General features: G+C 35.4%; 1 protein-coding gene across 5 annotated transcripts in view; it reads left to right on the top strand.

The window, feature by feature from the left end:
* Positions 1 to 27,039, top strand: part of RPS6KA6 (ribosomal protein S6 kinase A6) — a 129,734-nt gene that overhangs the window by 58,875 nt on the left and 43,820 nt on the right. For all 5 annotated transcript variants that reach the window (XM_051969060.1, XM_051969061.1, XM_051969059.1 and 2 more), the window contains exons 9-20: positions 1,943 to 2,085; positions 4,604 to 4,674; positions 4,965 to 5,053; positions 9,026 to 9,090; positions 11,393 to 11,495; positions 11,927 to 12,051; positions 12,578 to 12,703; positions 13,277 to 13,366; positions 13,987 to 14,145; positions 18,147 to 18,308; positions 21,217 to 21,293; positions 23,880 to 23,997. In XM_051969060.1, coding sequence (XP_051825020.1) covers positions 1,943 to 2,085; positions 4,604 to 4,674; positions 4,965 to 5,053; positions 9,026 to 9,090; positions 11,393 to 11,495; positions 11,927 to 12,051; positions 12,578 to 12,703; positions 13,277 to 13,366; positions 13,987 to 14,145; positions 18,147 to 18,308; positions 21,217 to 21,293; positions 23,880 to 23,997 — 1,328 coding nt within the window. The remainder of the gene's footprint in view (positions 1 to 1,942; positions 2,086 to 4,603; positions 4,675 to 4,964; positions 5,054 to 9,025; positions 9,091 to 11,392; positions 11,496 to 11,926; positions 12,052 to 12,577; positions 12,704 to 13,276; positions 13,367 to 13,986; positions 14,146 to 18,146; positions 18,309 to 21,216; positions 21,294 to 23,879; positions 23,998 to 27,039) is intronic.

The raw sequence follows: 27,039 nt of genomic DNA, 5'->3' as shown, positions 1-27,039 counted from the left end.
CCTAATCACAATACAATTGCCTAAGGGATTTTATTAAAGTGGAGACCTGACCACATCACCAGCACCACCACTCAGACACATTCAATAATACTTCCAGGATCAAATGGAACCTCCTCTGTTTGACTTTTAAAGTTCTTCGTGCTCTGCCCCCTTTTACCTTTCTAGCCTTATTGCCCAATCTCTTCTCTTGGAGGTCCAGCCAAACCAAAATTATATGAGCCTCTCATATAAGGCTCTAGCTCTGGTTTCTGGAACACTCTTTTTTTTTTTTTTTAATCTGTGTCTCCTGGAGTCCTAGACTTTCTACAAAGATTTCGGGTAAAAAAAAAAAAAAAATATATATATATATATATATATATATATATATATATATATATATATATATATAGACACATAAGAAATGTTTTTAAATTTTATTTTATTTTACCCATATGCATGGGTAATTTTTCAACATTGACCCTTGCAAAACCTTCCGTTCCAACTTTTCCCCTATTTCCCCCTACTCCCTCCCCTAGAGGGCAGGTAGTCCCATACGTGTGTTATGTTGTAGGCCATACTCATTTCCCAGTGTTCTTTCTCTGGGACACATAAGAAATTAATTGTGTCTTTAAACCTTTTCCATTAAGAAGCATAAAGTTACATTTTGAATATGTGTGTAGAAAAAAAGCATTTTAGAAGAAACTAGTAAAAGTGCTATAGTCAACTACAGTTTTTTTTGTTTGTTTGTTTTTACAAGGCAATTGGGGTTAAGTGACTTGACCAGGAACACACATATATACATGAGGCACTGGGAACAACAAAAGGGTCAGCTCCATGCTACAATGAGGCAGCCGACTAGCACTCTAGTGGAAGACTGTGTACACAGAAAGTGCAAATAAGACTTGAGAAAAGTCTCCCATGAACACTTTAGAAAAGACACATGAACTTAATAGTTTATAAGCTTCTGTAGCTTACTTTTCATATTGTCTTTATTGTTTCTGTGTTGTTGTTATGTGTGATTATTGCTTTCATAAATTAGTATCAGAAACCTTAGTTTTGTCAGGATTAGACAGTTTGACCAGAGACCTTCCCTGTCATGAGAATCTGAGAGTGAGGCTCTGTGGACAAACCTTCTAAAGATTAACAGGAAGTAAAAACATTCTCTTCTCTTTACTTCCACACCTCTTTCCCTTTGGCTTTGCCTCCTTCCCCCCAAGAAAAAAGAGCTCAAGTGGATAATGGGAGAGTTAGCCTGAATATGTATACATTTTGTAAATAGAAGCTATGATAATTAAAACTTCTCAAAAAAAAACTTCTTAGAACAAAACAAAAGTAATTCACTGTAAAGACAAATATGCAAAATGATATTGAGAATATGATCACTAATTATTTAATGAAAGTGGAGTCAGTAAATCCTTATGAAGTATCCAAAGACATCGAATTCTTCTGGAGAGCCAAGCATGGTAAAGCAAATCTTGTTTGTTCCTTTCTTCCCTCTAAATGCCCCCTTAGCCCCCACCCCCAAAGGAAACATTGATGTGGTCTACTTCCATTTTGGTTTGAGTAAACAAAACTTGGCTCAATATGATAGACTTTGAAATGTGTAGTTTCTCACTTTTTACAAATGTATAGTTGTGAGTGGAGGACTAAGAAGCATATATTTTGAGTATTTCAGGATTTAAATGTATGCTTTTTCCAAACAATTTTAAGTATATGTAGTTTATGTAGTAACTGATCAGGTTGCGTTTCGTAGTGTTAGTGTTACCAAATAAACTCTTTTCCTGTAATGCCTAGATAGTACCTTGCTTTTAAGAGCAATTCTGTGTGTGACCATAGAGACACAACTTTAACCCCATACCATATTGTACTTGTACAGGGCTTTTCTATATTCTAGATTTAATATTCTATCAATACAGAATGGATTCTATATTCAAATGAATTTTTTATAATACTATTATTTTAGATTTTGGACTCAGTAAAGAATCTGTAGACCAAGAAAAGAAGGCCTACTCATTTTGTGGTACAGTTGAATACATGGCTCCTGAAGTAGTAAACAGGCGAGGCCATTCCCAGAGTGCCGATTGGTGGTCATTTGGCGTGTTAATGGTAAGCTGTATGTTCAGTCCCTCAACAAATACTTATTCAGTATCTATTTTGTGACATTACTTTTGTGAGTTAAGGTAATAGAAAATGTAAAGCTGTATTTTTTAACATTTGCTATTTAAATGCTTTGTTGTCTTATGGAGAGTGGGGATGGAGGAAAGTTTTGACATTTTATGATTATCAAAAATCTGGTGTTGTGTTAACTTATGTTAAAAAGAAAATTGGGTTCTTTTTTGTTCTAATCTTATGTTTATCTTGCTAGTTAAAATTGGTGAAACTATTGTGCAGATTTTAAGTTCCTAGTCTATAAAGAATCTGTCAGACTCTATACTAGAAACTAAAGTATTTAACCATTATATAGTAAATTGTTGTACTTCTAGTTGCTATCACAAATTTTAGTGCGTGCACACACACATACATGCATGTGTACACACACACACACACACACACACACACACAGAGAAATATTTCTGTTACCTGTGAATATCTTACCTCCCTAATATGTTTATAATTTCCTGTAGAACAGAGACTGTTTTCCTTTCACTTACCATTCCCCATAATATTTAGCATAGCCCCAGTCACACATATTATAACAAATACATACTAATTAATTGGATATATAATTCTATATAAAATTTTATGAGAGTAAAGTTTTTTTTTTAATGAAAACACTTTATATTAGCGGTATTTTGCTGTTAAACTTCTAATTATCCATTTAGCAACACATCATAATCTCCGTGTTCCTAGAAATACATTTTAAACACCTACTGTACAGCTAGTATTGATGGACATGCATGACATAACCAAGTTCTCTTTACCCACAGTGTAGCTGGAAAGATATGACATAAATATACATACACATATGTATGCATGTGTGTATGAACACACATATATACATGAGGCACTGGGAACAACAAAATGCAAAACTGTTTGGAATTCACCATAGATACAACAAGATTTAGAGAAGGCTCAGATCAGCATGACTTAAAGTAGTAGGAAAAAGCTTCAAGAGGAGATCAAGAGAAATGAGCAGACCATTTTGAAATTGGAATAGAATTTGGAAAAATAGAGAATGTTATTATAAAGAAGAATAGCATTAGGAAATATCAGAATGGGAATGACCACAGGTTGGGGGTTAGGAGCAGGGAGGAAGATCAGACTGGCACAGAAGCTGTGTGTTGGGGCTTGGGGAAAGTGGAAAGTAGGATCAAGTTCTAGAGGACTTTGAAAGCCAAGCCAGAAGAATTTGACCTGGGTGTTATAAGTATTGGGAGTTATTAAGTATTGTTAAGCAGGTGACACATGTAATAAAATCTTTTGTTTTTTGAAAGGTTGATCTTATACCATTATGTAAATTGGATTAATTGGTGAGAAGACTGGAGGCAAAGAAACCTTCTATGTGACTTTTAGAATAATCTGGGACTCAATTTGTGGCAGTAATAACCAGAAAAGGGATCTGAGTAACACAGAACAGGAACATAATGAGAGAGGTGCCTAGGTTTGAGATTTAGAATTAGGAATCCTCTTTAGAGAAGACCCAACAACAGGAGAATAAAAGAGTTTACCAAATCTAGAGAGAGAAAAAACATAGAATTGAGGCCAAAGCCATTATTAAAATGACTTCTATTGAGAGTTAGATAAGAGTAAATGAAATTTTAAGATATTTGCATATGAGCATGACAAATATGGAAATATGTTTAGAAGAGTTGTACATGTTTAACCTATCTTGGATTGCTTGCTGTCTATGGGAGGGGAGGGAAGGGAGGGAAGGAGAAAAATTTGGAAGACAAAAGAGTTTGCAAACATGAATGTTGAAAACTATCTTTACATTTATTCATAAAAATAAATAGCTATTAAAATTAAAAAAGAAAAATATTTGTATATGCATTAAAAAAGAAAAGCTTCTTTAATGAATTATGGTGCTACATAATGTTGGGTCTACTCCATTTAGACTGTTTATCTTCATTCTCAAAATATCATTTTAGAAAACTTATATCCTTAATATCATGAAATATTATTCCCTTACATCTTTTATCTTAATATTTTATTGTATTCTAAAATTTTGCCCAATTGTAATTTTTTAAACCTTTTTTCATTTTTTTTTTTTTTTTTACTGAATAGGATTAAAATACTCTTTTATCTAGTATCTTTGGATAGGGAGGATATAAGTTCTCTTAACCTCTTGGAAATGTCTGTAAATTTCGTATTTAACTCATCATTTTCCCTTAGTCATTAAATTCTTTGAAGTAATTCAGTTTTATTTTAGAGGAAAAATAATATATCTCTGAGGCTTTACAGATTTCTTTGGACCTTCCAAAAGTAAGATTGGGATATTTAGTAGGTTTAATTTGTCACAGTTGAGTTATACCATAAGAAGCTAAAAACACCACCGTTAAGTGGTTTCCAGAAAGTCAGACATGTATGCTTTCTTGGTCCTAGTTTGGCCCATGATTATACTTTGAAAAAAACTGTTATCCATCCTAAATCATATTTAATGTAATTCTGGTATTTTTTGTTTTAGTTTGAAATGCTCACTGGTACTCTGCCTTTTCAAGGGAAAGACAGAAATGAGACCATGAATATGATATTAAAGTAAGTATAACTCTTAAATTTATCTTTTATACATTATTTTCCCAACATACAAACATGTGCGCGCGCACGCAAGCACACACACACACACACCAAAAAGCCCTTGCTTTGAGAAATTTGTAATAGTTAAGATGGAAATAAAATAATAATTTAAAAGTATAGCTTTGTTGCTGGTACAATAAATGGAGGATTCTACCTGCCATTTTAAAAAGTGCCCTGAAAAAAAAATCTTTTGTATATAAGTTTTAAAATGAAGATTGTTAAGTTAAATTTCCTAAAATTTTATTTTCCAGAGCAAAACTTGGAATGCCTCAGTTTCTTAGCCCTGAAGCACAAAGTCTTCTAAGGATGCTATTCAAAAGAAATCCTTCAAATAGATTAGGTATTCTTATGTTTCATGGTTTTTGTAGTAAAGTGTACTGAATATTATTTCTAGGTGAATAATATTTTTCAGTTTTCTGATTTATTTGAATTTAATGGTGTTCATTAGCACTTTGAATTCTAGATTTTACTATTAAGAAAATAGTTGTTGGAATTTTGAAATGTTGAAGAATGGATATTCTGGTTTAATCAAAATGTCTTGGCTAGTAAGAAATTACTGTATATACAATAATACATCAATCATCAGGTTTTTTTAAGAAGTCATAAGAGAGACCTTATAAATCATCTAGAAATTTATTTCCTTCACAATATAAGAATCTTCTCTATAATGTTCTTGACAAATGATGATCCAGCCATTCTTGAAACACTTTCGGTGCCCTCAAATGCTATTGTTAGAAAGCTTTGTTGGACAGCTGTTCAGTCAAAAGAACTTATCATTCATCCTGTAATTTCTACCTATTGGATCTCAGAATAACAAAGAACAATTATATCTCTTTTCCATATGGCAACCCTTTAGACATTTGAAGACAACAATCATATATCCTTTTTACTTCTCCATGCTTAATGTCTTTTGTTCCTTCAAATATTCCTCAGATGACAGTTTCCACACTGGTAATTCTCTATACACATTGTAATTTTTTTTTAAGAAATATCTGTACCAAACACAGTCTTTTAAATGTGTCCTTACACATATTAGAGTAAAATGATTTCTCCTAAACTCTGGGGTTAAGATGATATTAGTTTACAAGTAGTTGGGATGAGCTTATTGAACTTACCTGTCACTGAAATTCTCAGTTCTCTTTCACATATCTTCTCTGACTTCTGTATCATTGCCAGGGATCATGGGGGAGAGAGAGACTATAGTACTAGAGAAGGACAAATATTGGCCCCTATTTTCAAAAAAGCAAAGAGTCTAGAAACTTTAGTTGGGTAAATTTGACTTTGATTTCCAAGAAAAGTCTATGTTATCAAAGAGATAATGAACATCTTGAAAAGACATTAGCAATCACAAAAAGCCCACATGGCTACATTAAGACTGGGTGAGGATAGACTTGCTTCATTTCCTTTTTTGACAAGGTCCTTTGGTAAATCTGAAATATGCTGCAAATACCATTGATCTAGATTTTAGAAAAGTCTGTGACCAAATCTCTCATGTACTTTTTGCATTTGTATATCTGCTGCCTAGCACAGTGCTAGCAATGTGCCAGTTGACCAATTCAATTCTTGTGGGCAAGATTAAGAGATATGAGCCAGTCAATATTGTAGGTAGGTGATTTTTAGAAAGCAAAGAGTAGTCATCAGTAGATGGATATCTAGTTGGAAAAAGAAAGTCACCAGTAGAATGCTCGAGGGATCTAGCTTTGACCCTGTTCTGGGGTTAACATCTTCATCAGTGGCTAACATAAAGGAACTGATGATTGAGACTGTATCAGATTTGCAAATGACATAAATTCTACAGGGACAGCCGAAAATTTAAATACTTGAATCCAAAATAATCTCAACAGGCCAGAAAATTCCATTGACTAAGTTAACTTGAATAGGGATGAACAAAGTCTTAAAAAAATTCAGTTGTATGTCCAAAGGAAACCTAAACATTTCATAGGATTTTCCATCATCTAGTATTAATGAAAAGTATCTACACAAATGCAACCATGAAAATAATTGCAGCCTTTGCATCAAGATGGTTGCTATGAATGAAATAGAAGAATGGCTTGAAATGAATAACTTGGAAAAACACTCCAAAATAAATCAGCATGTACTCTGATAGTTAATGGTTTCCTTACTAAGGAGGGAAAAAGGGGGGGGGGGAATAAAAAGGGAAATATGACTCAGGAAGAAAGAATGTGGGAGGTCAAAGACTTATAGATTATATTCTTCAGGAGAAAAATTGATAGGTGCTAGACAGGTTGAGAACAGAATAACACCATAAGAGATTGAAATTGATTTTGTTTTTACAGAAAGGAAAATACGTGTTACTGAAAAGACATTATCCTGGAGCCAAGGATTTGTATCAGTCAGACTACTGACTTGTCAGAAGATCAGGTCCAGTTTAAAAAAATAACAAAAATAATGATTAAAGAATATAGTGAGCAACTGAAACAAATGATAAGTACTTGAAAAATCAAAAATAGAAAATCAGAAACAGGATTGAAATCATTGCTGACTGTAATAACTATATCCAATATGTTTGAATTACAGAATTATGGTAGGTTTATTTGGAAGTTGGTAATAAAGGACTGCAGCTCAGGAAGGAGCCTCTGACTGGATATGTAAATCTGGGAGTCATCAGCATAGAAATGAGAATTGACTCTTGGGGAGCTTATTTAGTCACTAAGTGAGTGTCAAGAGAAGATAGAAGAGGGCTCCAGACAATCTTATAGAACACTCACAGTCAATGGGTTAGAGCATGGATAATTAGCAAAGGAGACTAAAAAATGATAAGATGAATAGGATGAGAAATGAAAAAGAACAAACTTTCAGAAACCTAGAGAAAAGAGAGTATCATGCAGGAGGGGATAATCAAGAACATGAGGTGCTTCAGAGAGGTCTTAGAGAGAAGAGGCCATTGCATTTGACAGTTCAGAGGTCACTAGTAACTAGAGTCAATTTAAGTCAAAGTATAGGTCCTTGTAGCAATTCACTTAAGAGCTCTTTTAGATTCTGATTGATCCAGTAAACAACCTTTTTGGATGCTCCTTTTCAAGCTGATAGAAAATCATATAATTAAATGCTCCACATTTTTCTATCGTGTCTTTGAAGATTGAGGTTTTTCATATATCTTGCTGAAATCATCATATGCTAGTCTTTGTCACTTTGCTGTTCTATCAGTTTTAAGAACTTTATCTTTCAGAAAAAGGAATATCAACTAGTATGACATGATTTATTCTTAGCTCATGAATGACTACTGGTGACCTTTTTTTAAGTGCTCACAAACATTTCCTCTCTAGCTGTTTCCTTTTTATAGCTCATTTGGACAGAAGTCATCTTTTCTCTGAATTTTTATGTTTCTGATTTCCTGAAGCCCAAGGTACATTGCCCTGTGTTCCCTTCTTTCTTTCATTATGAACTTCAAAATGGCATGAGCATTTTCTTTTAAGATTCCTATCACTTCTACCTTTCCAGATAGTTTGTGGGTTAGACTTAAATCCAGAAGAGTTGTTGACTTTCAGTCCTTTTGCATGGCGAAATTGTCGATATAACAAAACAAATAGAAAAAAATCTCAACTCTATTTTTAGTAGAATCAGCTTTCCAAGACCTGTCTATACCTTGCCTTTTTGCCAGGATTCATATTAAGGAAATGTTCTTAGGTAGTCTGTAGTATTCACCCCACAAAAAACCAGCATCATTTTTTAAATCTTTCTTTCACTCAAATGCTACTCACTCATTTATACATAAATATAAAGTTTATCTCTTTCCATAGAGGTGTCTTCCTTTTTCCTTCTGCTAGATGTTTCTTTTGAACGAGAAATATTTCATTTCTACATTCTAGTCATCATTTCTATATCCATTGGATCAACAAGTATTTATTATATACCTGTTAATGTGCTAGGTGCTAGTAATACAAGCACAAAGAATAAAATGTTCTCCGTTCTTTCCATTCTAATGTAATATGTATGAAATTATATTTAAATTTAAGTTGATTTTTAAATTTTCCTTATTCTGTACATTGACCATGAGTATTCGTTTAGAACAAATAACATTTATTTAATGACAAATCTATACTAAGGATAATTTGGTCCTCCTATTGATATAGAAGGTACTTTGGGATCTTCAGCAGTGCCACTGGAAAATGATTGTGAATATCCATTATCATTGTAACCTAGACATGGAGGAATTCTAGGTGGTAGGCTGACAGATAAAAGTATGCACACCATAGCTGCCTACAAGTGAGGGATTTAGGAATAGATGCTCGAAGTGGAATAATAAGAACAACAAAGTTATACCAATAAAAAAATATTTCTGCTTTTAAAGGAGCTGGTTCAGATGGTGTTGAAGAAATCAAAAGACATCTTTTCTTTTCAACTGTTGACTGGAATGTAAGTACAGTATAGCGTAGTTGAATTAATAAGGTTTTGTTAGAGAATAGTTTTATAATAGAAGAGATTGAAAGAAAATGATTGTGTGTGGGCATTGCCAAGTAATAAATTCAAACTCTCTTTAAATTCCAGTGTGACATTTTAACTTAGAGGTACATTATAAAATGACTATTAGCTTTAATATTTACCATTTCAGCTTTATTCAGCTTGTAGGTCAGTAGATCCATGGTTAATAGACTTTGAGCAAATCTTTTGTCTTAAATTTTATTTTCCATCTGTAGCAATATCTAGTGTGGTATAGTAGAGAGAATGGAAGTTAGATTTAGGATGGAGGGAGGGGGAAACTCGGCTCAAATCCCAGCCCTGATCTTTACTAACTGGGTGACTTTGAGTAAGTGGTTTAAGCTCTCTGTGTCGCAGTTCTTTTAGATGGGGCACAAATTGTATTAAAATAATATCTTCCAGGTGGTGAATTTCTGCCCTGTTCTAAATCTCTTAAAGATTTTGACCCTCTTTCTGTAAATGGTCCCTGGGGAAAAGAGATGAAAACATTTTGTAAAGAAAACTACTCTAATAGGATTGTGAGATGCTATTTAAATTAATCCAGCCTAACATTTGTTACTTATTTGGATGAATAGAAAAGGGGTGAAAATGAAAAAGTAATTTGAGTTTTGATTAAAATGTTCTATTTAGAAGTTAAGGCCCTCAAATGTGCAGTCTTCATTTAGAAAATCTCTTTTCATTGTTTTTATTTGTCTCTCAACTCTTTTTTTCATTTTCTGTGTATGTAGTCCTCCACTAGAGTGCTAGTCCGCTGCCTCTTTGTAGCATGGAGCTGACCCTGGGTTCTTGAAGGCTCTGCCAGTGGAGCAGAAGCTCTGGCAGGTTCTACCAAGTTTGACAGACTTCACTTACAGGCCCAGGAATGAACTTTGTACCTGTTGTCTAAGGACCATCGTAGCTAAGTTTAGAAAGGCATAGCATGAGAGTATCAGCCACCAGTGGATGACTCTTGGCAGCAGCAACTCAAAGACTGCCACAGGAGTTGTGGTCTGCATAAATGGAAGGAGTCGTCCTTCCATTGAAAACACAGTCCCTTGAACTGAAATGTGTTTGTAATATTTATCACGGCAGCATTTAGGCATTTTACATAATTTTGTGCTGGAATGGCCTGTTTGTCAAACTCTGAAGATATTTTTGGTGAATTCTTTAGGATGAGAATGGAAATGAGGAAAAACACCTACCCTTTTAGTTTAATTACATCTGCCTTGCAGGTCAACTACCAGAGTGCAGCGCCTCTAGTTATACCTGCAGGGGGCCAAAAAAAAGTTACATAGTTCCAGAGTCTTTAGTATAATATATTAAAGGACTTGTATTGCATGAAAATTTCCCTCTTGGTTTTTGTCTGTCTGTATTTCTCTGTCTCCTTTCCTATTTTGTTCTTCCTTTAGACAACAAAAAGTATTTTATTATTTATGCATTTAAAAGATTAATATACTATCTGATTTTATAAGAAAATGAATACAATGTTATTTGTTTCTCCCTAAATAAAATTAAAGTGGCTTTATTCTTACTGACCTGTGAGTTTATTCTACAAGTCAGTGGTTCTTCAATAGAAAAAAAAAAAGGTCTCCTACCTTGCCCTCAGGCTATTTTATGTGTGTCTTACACTGAAAAATAAACTTTATTTAGTTGTACTGATAGACAAGATTAAATTTGAGATTTCTTTAATGTGCCTCACTTAAAAACAAGTCAGCCTGTTTTCATTTACATTTCCTAGGTCATAAAAAAATCCCAGAAAATATTTGAGATTCTAAGTGTATTTGAAGTTTTTAAAGGCATCACAAAGCATAGAAGAATTTTATATTATAGAAATACTACTTGTCTAATAGCCTCTGTTTTCAGAATTCTTGATTTTTGCTAATTATTCCTGCATGAACCACACGGATATGTGTTGTCATCACTAGGGAGTTAAACCAATTTTTAATAAAGTTTGAAATTGAATATTCTCATCTCTTGAAAATGTAACCTTTAGCAGTTCATTGTGTTCCTTGGCTTACTCACTGAATTCATTATATCATCTGCCAAGCTTAATGAACTTATTTGATTAGCAGATATTTGAAGTCTTTTGAAATTTGTCTGGTAAATCTAACCTGCAGTGTTCCATTTGTACTTCTTACTATATTGCCATTTTTGCGTAGCTTGTTAAGTTTAGGCTATGACTATTATCTTCTTTAACTTGGAAAATAATGTTCTGTACATGTTAACACATTTTTGCATTACTCAATACTATTTCTTTTAGAAATTATATAGAAGAGAAATTCAACCTCCATTCAAACCTGCTTCTGGAAAACCAGAAGATACTTTTTGTTTTGATCCTGAATTTACTGCAAAAACACCCAAAGGTAATACACATTTATATGGATTAAGTTAGGTCTAATTAATAAACCAGTTTTTTGCTCCCCAGATAAAAGATAAAAGGATTTTGTTTGTTAAACATTTGAGTTTAACTGTGAAATAATTATGCTTATTGAATTGTTTTATGTTAAGTCATATGTAAGCATGGCTGGTTTTTCTCTACAGCATGTACAAGTTTCTTGAAAAAATCTGAGGATTGTAACAGTAGAAGTCAATTTCCAGTTATTTAGAACAAGACCAATGACTGTTGCTCCACCATTGCTATGGGACAGTATAAATGATTTATATTTTTAATGGAATACATTTTATTTTGAGAGTTGCATTTTTTAAATCAGGATTTGCCTTCAGCCAAAAAGAGTTAAATCGCATGCTGTGAAATTGTTTTAACTTTTATAAAATTTTTGTGTTTGAAAACTAGATTCTCCTGGAGTTCCACCCAGTGCTAACGCGCATCAGCTTTTTAAAGGATTTAGCTTTGTTGCAACTTCTGCCATAGAAGATCAGAAAATTTCTCCCCTCACAAATATATTGCCAATAGTACAGGTAAATCACATCTAATTGTTTTTCCAGTTAAAGGATTAATTATTTTGATGGAGAAAAAATTGAGTTTAAGTTTTAAAACATGTGTGTGACCAATCTATATTATAGGCACTATTTGTAGTAGTGGTTTATTTTGTTTTGTTTTTTTTCAATTTCACATTGGAAAGAATAGCAAAAAAATGGTCATACTTGAAAAATGGACAAATTATTCTTTTAAAAAATGGCAATATGACCCATGTGATGGTTGTGACTTGTTCATTTTTGGCCTTGAAGCAAAGTTAGGGCTTTATAAGTTTGTTGATTGGTCTTGTTTGTCTGTAATTTAAACTTGGTTCATCATTTATTTAAGTTGTTATGTTGTGTACATAGGTTTTCTTCAAACTCGGGGTTTTTGCATGGTTTTTAAAAAGTTTCTGTTAAACACAAAATTTGGAAATAAATGCAGAAAATTGTGGGAGGTCAAATTTCTATTCTCCTCAATGGACAAATATGTTAATACATTACAATTTTTTCCCTTATTTTTTCAAAGCAACTACATGGAAGCAGTGCACAATTTAATGATGTGTATGAACCAAAGGAGGATATTGGTGTTGGCTCCTATTCTGTTTGTAAACGATGTATACACACAGCTACCAACATGGAATTTGCAGTCAAGGTATTTTGTCTCTATATTTCTTATATATTTTAAGTTGGAATGATCTGCTTTAATTATGTTCTCACTAGAACAGGGCAATTGGAAAGGAAGAAAAAATAGACGGGAATCTGAGTCCACATTCTCATTTTGGAATAGGTTGTACCAAAAATTTCTTTTGAACAATAATGAATTTCATATTTTTCATTTTTTGACGAGGGGAAGCTATGTGGTTCTTTTAATGACCCCTAGCTTTTCCTTTTCAGGCCCATTTTCTTTTTTTCTTATATTTTTCATTCTTGCTTTAAAAATATGCAGCATTTTCAAAAAATAACATGTTGTGATTGAAAAGTAATCCTTACAATTACTCAGTAATTGTTGGATCAGCATTTAAATAAGTAGGAAATTATGTGTCAAAATATATCTTCTAATTTACTGTTTGCATCTACAGTTATACCCTTATTTCTTTGTTCAAATGTAGACAAATATTTTATGATTAATCTTATTTTGATCTATTTCTGGAATACAGAATATGCTTACACCTTAATTACATTATGTTTTAATTTACTTGAGATTCTCCCTCATGTTATTTCTCAGATAATTGACAAAAGTAAAAGAGACCCCTCTGAAGAAATTGAGATTTTGATGCGTTATGGACAGCACCCCAACATCATCACTTTAAAGGATGTAGGTATTAATTTTTTAATAATCTGATGAAAGTGAGTTAGGTGAATCTGATGAATGCATAATAAATTATTTTGTATTAGATCATGTATAAATATACTTGATTTTTGTAAACAGCATATACAAACTTCTTGGAAGAATCTGAGTATTATAGTGATAAAAGCCGGTCCTGACCAGTACCCTTCCCCTGTTCAAACTCGCTACAAATCATTGATATAGACTAGTATTGAGTTTCCTAAAGCAGGGCTCACAAGCCTTTGGATGAATCAGTTTTGTTTAAATGGTAGTCTTTTAGAACTAAGGTCAAGGAATCTTTAAACAGAGTATGTCAAAGAGTAGCTGACCAAGTTATATGAATGTGAGAGAATAATATAGTTTCAGAAGACTCACGATGAAACATGGCACTTGCCTCCTGATAGAAAGGTGATGGCTTCAGGTTGCAAACTAAGGCATTTTTAGTGGATATTGCCATTCCTGTAATTTGTTTTGCTTGAACATGAATGTAACAAAAGTTTTCTTTTTCTCACTAGAATGGAGAGAAGCAGATTGTCATTAATGGAAAAACATTTAGAGAAAAAAATTATTGATAAAAGTATAAACATCTAAATCACGTTTTTTAACAGGTCTATGATGACGGCAGATATGTTTACCTTGTTACTGAACTGATGAAGGGAGGAGAACTACTTGATCGTATCCTCAGACAAAAATTTTTTTCAGAACGGGAGGCTAGTGATGTCCTGTATGTAATAACTAAGACAGTTGACTACCTTCACTGTCAAGGAGTAAGTCATAAAGTTATTTTATTCAATTTAATTCTGGGAGCTGTATTTATACAAATAAGCTCATAAACAAATAAATAAATAAACTGTATTTATACAATAAACTCAAAGGCATGGAAGGGCTCTGTGGCAAACTGGTCTGTAAAACCTTCCCAGGAAGGTGGTTGTATCCAATAAATAATAGTAATGCTGATAATAGCTAACATTTACACAATGCTAAGTACCGAGCATTTGTGCTGGGCACTTTACAATTTTTATCTCATTTGATCTTCACTAGAAGAAGTAAAGGGCTATTATCTTCCTCATTTCACAGATGAGAAAAGTGAGGCAAACAGGTGTCATGATTTGTCTGGGGTGACACAGTATGTGAGGCCTCGCTTGAACTCAGATCTCTCTGACTTCAGGCACAATGAGTGTTCTATCCACTGGACCACTTAGTCACCCCCCAAAAATCAATGTTACAACTTGCTTGATTACTTTTGCAATGTCAAGTATCAATAAGTTATTTATGTCCAGCTTACATCTCTTCTACATTTAGCCCATTTCTACGTCTTACACTTTTAGAGATGGATATTTTCCTTCTGCCCATTGGACCACTCCTCAGTTTCTTTTGCTAGACCCTCATTCAGGTCATACCCTGTCCTGAAATTGTCCCTCAGAGTCCTGTTCTCAGCCCTTTTCTCTTCTTCCTTTATACTCATTCACTCGGTGACCACATCATGAATTGCCATGGATTGATTTACCATCTCTATGCTGATGATTCTCAAATCTACCTCTCCTGCCTCATGCTCTCTTGACCTCTGATCTCCCATCTCCAACTGCCTTTCAGAAATCTTGAACTGGACGTCCAGTAGATATCTTTAACTTAACAGGTCCAAAACAGAACTCATTATCTTTCTCCATAAACACTGCCCCCTTTCCCTCTTGCTGCAAAGGACAATATAATCCTCCCAGTTCCTCCCTCAAGGTCACAACTAAGTGTCATCCTAGAGTCCTCATTATCTCTCTTCCCTCTCCCAGCTCCCATCCTTGGCCGATTGCCAAAATCTATTGATTTTCCCCTTCCATTATATCTCAAATACTCCCTTTTCTCTCTTCTGACACTGCCACTGCTCCAGTGCAAGCTCTCATCACGCCTGGACTATTGTAACAGGCGAAAGTGGGGGTCCACCTGCCTGGATCATCTTCTTACCTCAGTCCATCCTCTATTCGGTCACCAAAATTATTTTTTTAAAAGCTCAGATCTTAACTGTATCATCTCCCTGCTCAAAAAACTCCAGTGTCTCCCTATCCTATCCCCCTCTAGGACCAAAACCACAATTCTCTGTTTGCTCTTCAAAGTTCCCCTGCCCTACACACACTTTCCCAGTCTTCCTCAAACATTTCAGTTCCATGAAGGCCTCCTTCCTATTCTACTGCTGAGATACTCCATCCCTCAGCTCTGAACATTTTTTCTTTCTGTCTTCTATGCCTAGAGTTCTTTCCTCAGTTGTAAGCTCCCTAAAGATAGCGGGCTGTCTTTTGCCCCTTTTCTATGTGTAGTGCTTAGCACAGTGCCGGGTACCTGATAGGCACTTAAAAAATACCTATTGAATCGGATGTGGAGCCGAATAGGACACAATTCTAACTCTCAAAGAGCTTTTGGTCTCCTAAGGAAGATGGAATGTGTTTATAAATATTCTATGACATGCTGTTTAGTAAGTGTTCTAAGAGAAGTGCAAATAATAATCTATACATGCTCTAAAGAGAAAGATTCCTCACTCCAGCTTCCTAAGAGGTCGCATTGAAACTGCGTATTGAACAATGGCACTATAGCAAGCAGAGATGAAGATGGTAGGAAAGACATTGCTGGAGGAGGGAACTAACTGCAGGAGGCACAGAGATGACCCAGTGGGGAGAGTTAGTTTGAATGATAAGTGGTCCATTTGACTGGAGAATAAGATCTAGAAGAAAGTGGTAGGGGATGTGACTAGGAAAAGCAGGTAGAGTCAGATAAGGAAGTGCCCTAAATACCAGAGAAAAATTTGCACTTTATTTGGTAGATAAAGAGCCAACAGAAGCTTTCTGAGCCAAGGGAGTGACATGGTTGGATTGACTTAGTATAAATAGGATCAGAAGATTTTAGAATTGGAAGAGACTTGAGAAATGATTTAGTCCCATGTCCCATTTCCTGCCCCCTCCACCCCATTTTACGGGTGAGGTAACTGAAGCTTAGCACTGTTAAGTGACTTGCCTGAGATCATTCAGGTGGTAAATGGCAAAGCAGAGCTTTAGGACTTCAGCTACACTGTATTTCTCCTATATCATGCTGCTCCCTTAGCATTTTTTTTCTTGTTTTTTTTTTTTTTTTGAGGGGGGTCAGTGTTGAAGGAGCGCGGTTCTGAATCAAATTTATATTTTTCCCTAGTTGTATAGAATATGATATGACTTCAAATTTCAATCACATTTTATGTCACTTAGATACTTTATGAGCATCATATTCACAGAGCTCATGATATTGGAAAGGTTAAGGAATTAGTAAAACCATATATGCCTTATTAATTCTCAGCTTTGTGCCTGAGGGCCCTAATTTAACTCCTTTTTTAATCAGTTAAATAACGCTTTTACCTAATTATTATTTAAATTCCTTCCTAAATCTCTTCTGAATTCAGAAGTGAAATAGAAAAGAATTGTATGAGCACGTATGTGGCACATTTCCATCTTGTGTAGTAATATTGGGACTGAAGTCACGTGGCTTGTTGGTGGGGAAGCTGTATTATTTCATTCTTTACACATCTCTCTTCCTGGTGTCTGTAGTAATGACAGCAGGAGGTTAGAATCCTGTCCCTATCCTCCCATTGTGCAGTCAGTTAAAGGAATTTGGTTTGTGAAGGATTTTATTAAAAGTCTGCCATCAAGAAAGGAGTAGTTATATAGGGAACATCCTGAAATAAATGAAGAAGAAATCATGGCTTAGTTTTTACAAGGAAGACAGGGGATGAAATGCTTTAAATTGTACAAAATTTGACTGATTAATACAAAGTGATGTATGAAAGTAGTGTGGGAAATAATACTGAACAGAAGCAGCACTCTACAGTGGAGGGCATTTAGATTAAAAAATCAGGAGACCCGAGTTGTAGTCTTGGCTTTGTCACTAATTAGCTCTGTCATGTTAAACTCTCTTATTTTCATCTGTAACATGAGGGGATTGAACTAGAAGACATCCGAGGCCTCTTCTAGCTCTAAAATTGTCTGATACAGATGGCTAATTTTTTAAAAACCTAACTTAGAAATAGTCAGAAGAACCATATCTACAGAAATACATAGTCATCCTTTCTATTGCCAGACCTCACTCCCTCCTGAGCCTAGGACTCTATTCATTTGATAGCAGACAAGAATTTCTGAGTTGCAATGAATAATTCACTTGCGAGTAACCTAGAGTTGATTCTTCTAATCAGAAATATGCCTTTTCTTGGATGAGGTTCTTTTAAAAAAATCTATAATGGATGTCAAATTAGGATTTTTTTCCCATAAACTACACACACACACACACACACACACACAGAGACACACCGTATCTCTGCACAAAATGCAGTTCAATAGTTTTTTTTTTACTCTTTTAAATATTGCATATCACTAAAGAAGTGGTTTTTCAAACATTTTCATTTCATAAGGCATCACCTAAATTGTGATTTAAGGTGTGAGTTGTTGTAGTAGAATGGTTAACCAGTAGCCCAAACAAAGAAGACAAAGGATGATATTCTAAGAACAGAGCTAGCCAGAAGAGGCCAGGACCTGATGTATATAGCATAGTATAAAGAGTTTAGAGCTCTTAGTAAATCGTGGTACCTTATAGATAATTCAGTTTTGAGACATCTAGGTGAAAGAGTCACACAATAATCAAAAGAAATTCAGAAGTTTTTTAAATGGGGAAATTCTAAATTTTCAGAGCACTTAAAATGAATTTTTGTTTTGCATGCATTTATTAGAAGCTAATATTTAAAGTGTCTTGTTTTCTTTTCAAGGTGGTTCATCGAGACCTTAAGCCTAGTAATATTTTATATATGGATGACTCGACTAATGCTGATTCTATTAGGATCTGTGATTTTGGGTTTGCTAAACAACTTCGAGGAGAAAATGGACTTCTCTTAACTCCATGCTATACTGCCAACTTTGTAGCACCTGAGGTAGCCTTCAAATCATATTTTATTTTATAATTACAAATTTGCCATGTGATAAAATTGTGTTTGGTGGTGAGATGCATTTTGTTCACTTTCTGCTTTTTGTTCTTTTCTATTAATTGACTATGTTATATATGATCAATTTACGGTAGATAACATGCAGTAAGAATTGTTTTTAGTCTTGTTTTATCCACCTGAAAAGATACTGTTATCTTCTAGTACAAATCTCCAGTCTTCTAAACCAACTATACTATGGATGTATTATGAGTTCTTCAATTTTCTAGAATCACAGATTATCATTTCCAATGGGAGAATGTTAGCAATTTCATCTTCCCTTTTTTTTTTTTAACAGAAGAGGAAAGTGAGATCCTGAAAGTTTAAATGAATTGCCCTCCTAGTCTTACAGTAGCAGACTTGGAATTGGAACCCAGGTGTCCAAATCCCCAGTCTAACTTTTGATTTAAAAAAGTAAATATAAAAGTTAGCACTCCATCACAAAGGATTTTGTCTCCCAAATAAAGATTTTCACATATGAATGACTGTGTCTTCATTTCCTCTCACACCTTAGGAAGGAGAACAGGAAAAGAAGTAGCAAGGTAGCTAGTTGAGTAAATCCATATGCATCTATTGCAGGTTACCTAGAATTAAACCCTAACCGCTGTTTACCCTACCGGGCCAGGCCCTGAAACTTTTCCTTTGTCTAGTGGATAGGGACAGCAGGCATGAGATGTGCTAGAGCAGAGGGGTGGCGGCAGCAGTGCTAGTAGAGCCTGGCTCCAGCATCCTCAGTCTCTCACTTTGTCCATTTAGCTTGTTTCCTGATGAATGGGAGCACAGACAGAGCAGAGGGTGCTGCTTTCTAAGCTCCTTTTCTGTTCCACATTGTCCAAGAAGGTACTCCGTAAATAATTGTTGAGCTAAATTTCACAGCCCTTCTTTCTTAATGTGCAAAAAAGTTTGAACTTCTTTACCCTAACAAAGAGATGATATAAACCTCTCTTCTGTATGAGTGAGATGAAGGAAATGCTGGGGGTGACAGAACCCACTGGTGACCTTCTGATTCCCCTCCTTCTATCCAGCAAACTAGGAAAGGGTCAAGGGAAGACATGACGGCAATGAGGAAACAGCATGGCAGGATGGAGAACCGAGTGCCCAGAGGTTGGGCTTCACTTCTGAACAAGTCATTTGGCCTTTCTGTGCCTTACTTCTCCCTTAAGCTATAAAACAGTAAGAATTCACCAGGTTGCCGTGAAGAAAACACTTTGTAAATCTGAAAATACTATGTCAAGGAAAGAACTTGATTGGAAAGACTTAATAGGGGATAGAGTTCTGTGCTCAGAGGAGGAAGACTTGAATTCATATCCTGCCTGAGACACTTTATAACCAGACAGGTCCCTAAATCTCTTGGAACCTCAGTTTCCTCATCTATAAAGTGGGGTTAATAATGACCCTTGTTTCACAGGGTTATTGTTGTGAGGACCAAATGAGAAGATGTATGTTGAAACACTTGGCAAAACCTTAAGCAAATGAGAGCTTTTATTATTCATATTTCTCCATTGCCTCCATTATAGACCAGATCCTCTTCTAACCTTTTAACAATCCTAATATGATTACAATGTACTCTGTGTGCCTTAATCTGTATCATTCTTAATTTCTTTCTTCAGATAAGTGAGGGGTGAGATCTGTTACAACTGATAGGAAGGGTAGTTACCAGAGCTTCCTTATCTGGATTTTGAGAGCGCCATTTGTATAATTTGTGGGAGTCGATTATGCAAGTTGAAAGCCTCTTCAGCTAGTCAATTTTGCTTTTTGTTTTTGAATTCTCTGGCTGAAAAAAAACACTTTAGTCTTGGATTACTTGTTAGCTATATACTTACTCATGTCTGGCAACTGTCAAAGCCAAATATGATTTTTTAGTCTTTTTATGAAAACTTTATGCTGTTATGCAATTCTGGTTTAATGCATTAATAATGTTTCTATTTTATCCATGTGCCTAGGGGCTTTAACAGTGGACTAATTTTTCTTAATGAAAAGAATATGACTATTTCATTTCCTCGGTTTGTTTGTTTTTTCTCTCACACTTTTAAACTTATATTCATTTCATAGGAACCATGCAATTTAATATGCTGTTTGGTTATTATTTGATTGAATTAACATTGTCTCCAATTTCAAAAAATTGTGACAGATTATCTAAGACATTCACAATTAACCCACTCTGTTTTTGTGACCTAAATAGATTTTTTTTTCAAGAAATTGTTGCAAAATGTAAACCAAATTCCTTCATGCTTTCATACTGATCTTATACAGTCTTGTGCCATTTCTTGCATTGCCTTTCCTTATTATTTGACTCTTTATATTGTTTAACCTTGCATAAGTAGGTTTACCTCAGCTCCCTCAGGCAGGGCCATGTCTTATACCCCCTTTTTTTTAGTTTTACAACCTCCCCCTTTAGTCCTTAAGGAAGTACAGACACACACAGTGAGTGCACGTGTACGTGTGCGCGCACGCGCACATACACACACACACACACACACACACACACACACACACAACACATGTCCTGAAACAACATTCAGTGAATAACCAAAATTGAAAAGGCCTTTACTTTTTAAAGACTGTCATCACAGAGTTATCCCTTATCACATCCATATCACATCCCTTAGCTGGGATGAGAGATCTCTTAAGCAAGGAGGAGGCTAAGGCTTTCAGAAATTGAGGGACTTGCCTAGATCAGTCTAACCAAGCATCTCTGCATCCTCCTCAGGCTCTTCTGGATCGTTAATATCTTTGAGAATCTGATTTAGGAAGCCATTCAACTTAATTTGGGGGTAGAAAAATACTCGAATGTATTGAATTTCAAATCCACAGTTAATAGTGATGTTGTTTCTCTGTGCCTCAAATTTGTGTTTCTTAGGTTCTCATGAGGCAAGGTTATGATGCTGCTTGTGATATTTGGAGTTTGGGTGTCCTGTTTTACACGATGCTGGCCGGGTAAGAAACATTCAGGCCTTATTCCCTATTATTTTGAAGGATGAAAATAGTCCTAAGGAAAAGTATGGTTTTCATTTGTCAAAGATTGTGCTCTTTCTCTTTCAAAATTGAAATGAATACCGTGTCCTAATAGAACTTATTGATTAGAGAGCTATATTGAGGTAACTTGTCCATTTATAGTCATTTCCTGATAACTTTCATCAAGTCAAAAATTTCAGCCTTTGAACAAAAAGACATTTTCAAATTACCATTCTTATTAGGATTTAATTTTAATTTGATGTAGTTTTTAAAAACTTTGTAAAATAATATTCACGTGTAAGCATGAAGTTACCCATTTTACTGCTACTGAGTCATCCTTAAGGGCTAGAAATGAAATATGACTCTTAATAATACAGAAGGAATACTTTAAGATCAGCAAATAACTCTATCGGTTTCAACTGAGACCTGTGCCTGCCTCAAAAGAACTTAATAAAATGCCTGAAATATTTGAAGTGTGATAGCAATTGCTGATGTTAACGTCCGCAATATGCACCTGATAACACAGTTGTCTTGTGGCCCTTAACAATGAATCTTCTTTTGAGTAGGTGTGTTTAGAAGGGAAAACACTATTGCTTGCTGTCAAGTTTGTTCTGAGCGATCTTAGTGGGGAAATAACCACTAATTTAGTCAGTCAACAAGCATTTGTTAAACTGTACTATGTGCCAGACACTGGATAAAAAGAAAGGCAAGACAGCCCCTGCCCTGGAGGACCTCTTAGTCTAATGGAGGAACTCACAAGATTTGTAATGTATAAAGAGAGGTGAATAGCAAAATAATATATTGAAATGTGGCTTGTGTGAAAAAGTATATTTGGAATATAATGCTAAAGATATAGTAGATGTCCCATAAGATCCTGAACTTTGATATAAAAATCATTGTATATTTGTATAAAAATCTTTATACAAGCATCAGTAAAAATGCTTATCAATAAATTTAATAGTTGCGTTAGTTAAAGGCTGCATATTAGACTCCGTGCCAAGACAAACTGTTCAGAATGAGGAATCAGCATTCAAGTTTTCCATCCCTAGAATACTATTTCTAGCTTGTTAGAATCAAACATGTTATCTGCTCCGTGGTTGGGCAAAAATTCTAGGTTTAAATTTATTTGTCTATAATTGACCGATATTAGATGGAACATCAGTTAATTAAATCTTTTAACACTAATTATAGAAAATCTTCTCCCCCATTTTTTTTAAACATAAATCAGCTTTATCAAATGCCAACAGTGGATGGATTACCATCTGCTCACACAGCATTATACTCATTTGCTGTTCCTTTTCCCTATGAAATGCAACTTCCAAAGAATTGAATGGATGGAGGGGAAGGATTGAGAAGATTGGGGATTTCATTGATGTAGCAATTTTTTGCTCAGTTTTCCAATGCAGATAAGCCTCTTCTCTGCAATTTACCTCCTTAGAGAGCTGCCTGAGGCACCAAGAGGGTAAGTGACCTGCCCAGGGTCACACAACCAGGATAGGACAGAGGTGAACCTTAAATCCAGGTCTTCTTAACACTAGGGTCAACTGTCTATTCATTCTACCTCTCCAAAAAATGAAAGTACTAATTTATGAGATCTTAAAATTCAAGTAATCTCAAATCTGTGTGCAAATTTCTGTTCCTCTGGGTATGTATTATGTCTTTTTTTTTCCCTGAGGCACTTGGGGTTAAATGACTTGCTCAGGGTCACACAGCTAAGAAGGGTTAAGTGTCTGAGGCCAGATTTAAATTCAGGTCCTCCTGACTTCGAGGATGGAGCTCTATCCACTGCACCACCTAACTGCCCTGTGTATTATGTCTTCAATTCATATGTAAAAACTAGCTTCCCCCTTGAGGCATGCAATCTCTTATAATGTTTCCTTTGAAAGGTGTGGGCAAAAAGCTACTGAATTGAGAGAGCTTGTTTTTCAGTTTCTAAAACAGTTTAATTCTAAATTTAAATAGTGACTATCACAAATTATCATTAAAATGTTTTACTTGAATGAGAATCCATTTATCAAATCTTACACATCACCGAATATATGCAAAATGCGCCTTTTATTCTGGTCAGGAATATGTGACTTGGTAGTAAGTTCCTGGGGAAAAATTACAATATTAGCATTGTCTTCTGATTTGGTTTTAAGCTAAGAGTAATATACTGAAAGTTAGATTGGTGAACGCAAAATGAGTTAGCTCTTCTAGGTACAGGTTAAATATTCTTATTAACTTGACAGTACAACAGACATTTAGTAAGAAGGTAATGGCAAACCACTCTAATATCTTGGCGAAGAAAACCTCAAATGGGGTCATGGAGAAGTACACGTGATTGAAATGACTGAGCAACAACTACCACGAAAACAGTGTGCAGAATATTTTAGTAATGGATCTGATGTTGGGTTTGGTTAATTGTGATGGAAAAAGAGATGTGGATAGTACCAAATTGCATATTAGGAAGATAATCTGAAGAGTTTCCTGAAGTCATCTAGTCATCTTAGATTTATTATGGATGTAATCTTTTATGGGCTTCTAAAATATGTTCTTTGTGTATGTGTGGTGTGTGTGTTTTAATAGATATACTCCTTTTGCTAATGGTCCCAATGATACTCCTGAAGAAATCTTGTTACGGATAGGTAGTGGAAAATTCTCTCTAAGTGGTGGCAACTGGGATACTGTTTCAGACACGGCAAAGGTAAAAATATGTTTTTTTATAATATTCTTAAGGCCTGCAAATGTATTGTGTGGACTGTTTAAATGAATGGATATCAGAATGAGCATTCATTAAGTGCTGTGTCCAGCACCGTACTACTGTACTAAACATTGAGGATACAAATACAAATGAAAAATAGTCCCCTTCCCTCTCCCGGGTCCCTTCTTACTTCTTTGACCACTCCTTCCTAGTCCCCTTTGCGGGCTCTTCCACCCTCTAAACATCCTCAACTTCCAGGGACTTTAGTTCATTTCCATCTTTATGCTCACATTCTCAATTCTACCTATAATGCCCCAAGCTCTGTGTTGATCCCCAATCTCCCATCTCCAATTGCCTTTCAGACATCTCAAATTAGGTGTTTAATAAATAACTTAAATTCGCCAAACATCTCATTGTCATTCTTCTAAATCTTCTCCTCACCTCCTACCTTCCCAATTATTACAGAAGGCAACAGTAGCATCCTGTTCCCTGGAGCTTGCAGTCTGAGAGCCTTCCTGGACTTCTTGCTATCTCTCACCCTTCCATGTCCCAGCTATGGCCAAGGCATATAACACCTCCCAGATATTCTCCCTTCTCTCTTCTGAGGCTTCCTCATTTCCTTTCACCTGGACTGTTTTGGGAGTCTCCTACTTCTTTCTAATTCTAGGCTCTTAACCTCTCTATATAAACTTCCCATACCTGCCAAATTAATATTTCTAAGACAGATGTTGCCATATCATTTCCCTGCTCAAAAATCTTCAGTGGCTCCTTGTTTGCCTGCAGGATAAAATATAAATGTCTCACGCTGAAACTTGAGTGCCTCCAAAATCTGGCTCCCACTTCCATTGAAACCAAACTGGCCTATAGCCTTTCCCTAAACTAGGTATCCCATCTGTCACTTCTGGGCCTTTGGACAGACACGCTCGCTATCTCTTGCAAATACCCCCTGTTGACCCTGCTTCTTTGTAGTTAACTTTCTCCACCAGCCCGCTCACATGTCTTCTTTCTCCATGTAGTCTTTACTAATCCCTATTAGCACTAACCCTCTATTAGCAAGCAACTGTCATGTTGTAGGAGTTGGAGCCCTCTAGTTGAAGCTAAGCTCCCGGGCCATTTTGTTGTCTTTGTATAACCAAGGCCTTGCCCCTAGTAGGTACCACATAAATGTTTGTGGAATCAAATGTTTATAGAAAACTAACTCAGTTAGCAGAGTAGGGATTTCCAGAGCATCTGATGTTTTCTCTGCCTGTATTTCAGTATTGAATGCATATAATTCAATTAACCATGTGGGGATTATCAATAATTACACTTAATTCCAAGCTGACTTTGCCCTGCCATAGTTCTGGGTTATGTCCTCCAATAACCAAATCCTATCTATTCCTGGAATGTAACCAGATTTCAATACTAACTAAGCCAAGTGTAATTAGCAAGAGAGATCAACTTGGGGAAAAACTCATTTGGAAATAGGATTGATATTTTCCCACATCCTGGCTCCTTCTATTAGCCTCGGTGGTCATTGTTGAGTCAAATCGGACTCTTCATAACTCCATGGATCATAGCACGCCAGGCCCTTTTCCTCTGCTGTCTCTGGAAGTCTGTCTAAGCTCATATTTGTTGCTCCCATGGCACTTTCTATCCTTCTCATCCTCTGCTGTCCCTTTTTCTTCTTGTTTTCAGTCTTTTTTTTATTTAATAATAACTTTATATTGACAGAATTGTTTTCAGTCTTTCTCAACATCATTGAGTCTTGTTTTCTCATTATGTGGCCAAAGTATTTAAGCTTCAGATTCAGTATTTGACTTTCCAGTGAGCATAAATTAATCTCTGTAAGTATTGAGTGATTTGATCTCTTTACTGTGCAAGGGACTCTCAAAAGTCTACTCCAGCACCATTATTTGAAAGGATCGGTTCACTCAGTTTTCCTTGTAGTCCAGTTCTCACAGCCAGACATTGCAACTGGCAGAACCGTAGCTTTGACTTTATAGACCTTTGTTGGCAAGGTGATGATGTCTCTGCTTTTTAGTCTGTTGTCCAGATTGGTCAGAGCTTTCCTCCCAAGATGCAAATGTCTTTAATTTCATGGCTGCGGGCACCATCCCATCTTTGAGTCCCTTGCACAGAATATAAAAATCTAACACTGCTTCCTTCTCTTCTCCCAGAAGTAATAGAATCAGTTGCCAAGGTCTTAATTATTTAGTGTTGAGCTTCAGGCCATTGTTTACTCTGCCCTCTTTCACCCTTGTCAAGAGGCTTCTTAATTCCTCTTCTTTTTCTGCCATCAGAATTGCATCACCTGCATATCTGAGATATTTCTCTCAGCAACCCTGATTCTAGTTTTTGATTTATCCAGCTTGATATTCTGTAGGATGGATTCTGCATATAAGTTAAATAATGGGACAATATAAATCCTTGTTGTACTCCCTTTCCAATCTTAAGCCAATCAGTTGTTCTATATTTGGTTTTTACTGTTCCTTCTTAGTTGTTTTTTCTAGTGTTGATTTATTGTTTAAAAATATACAGGCCCATTTGTCAGTCGAATCTAGATTTATTATATTACTATAATAATTTTGAGTGGGAAGTAACTAGTCAGATACCATTTTTTTTCTTTTTAAAAAAAATAAGTTTCATCACTATTTCTTTTTAGATTTTTTTGTTGATGTTATGGCAAGGAAGTGAGGAAGGCTATAAATGATGAACTTGAAAGACAGTATGTAGATACTTTAGCTTAGAAAATTATTTCTGGGACTGCTCTGTTAGGAAAGATGCTTCCAGCTCTTTTCTCTAAGCAACATTTCCCCTCCCTTCCTGAAAGAAGCAGGGAAGGGAGGGAACACTGTATAAAACCCACCACTCTCACCCATCCCAAGACGACTAGGGTTTCTCCAAACAGAATAAAGAAAATCTCTCTTTTTAAAGAAATGATTGTTCCATAAAGGCTAGACATTCACCAAGTCTTTGTTGGGTGAATTAAAAAATGATACAGCTCTCCAGCCTTCAACTTTTTATCTCCAAGCAGATTTAAGTGATTTTACATATAGTAACATA

Source organism: Antechinus flavipes, chromosome X (genome assembly GCF_016432865.1).
Source record: "Antechinus flavipes isolate AdamAnt ecotype Samford, QLD, Australia chromosome X, AdamAnt_v2, whole genome shotgun sequence".
Taxonomy (NCBI): Eukaryota; Metazoa; Chordata; class Mammalia; order Dasyuromorphia; family Dasyuridae; genus Antechinus; species Antechinus flavipes.
The sequence above is the reverse complement of the archived record's forward strand: the minus strand, read 5'-3'. Positions and strand labels throughout refer to the sequence as shown.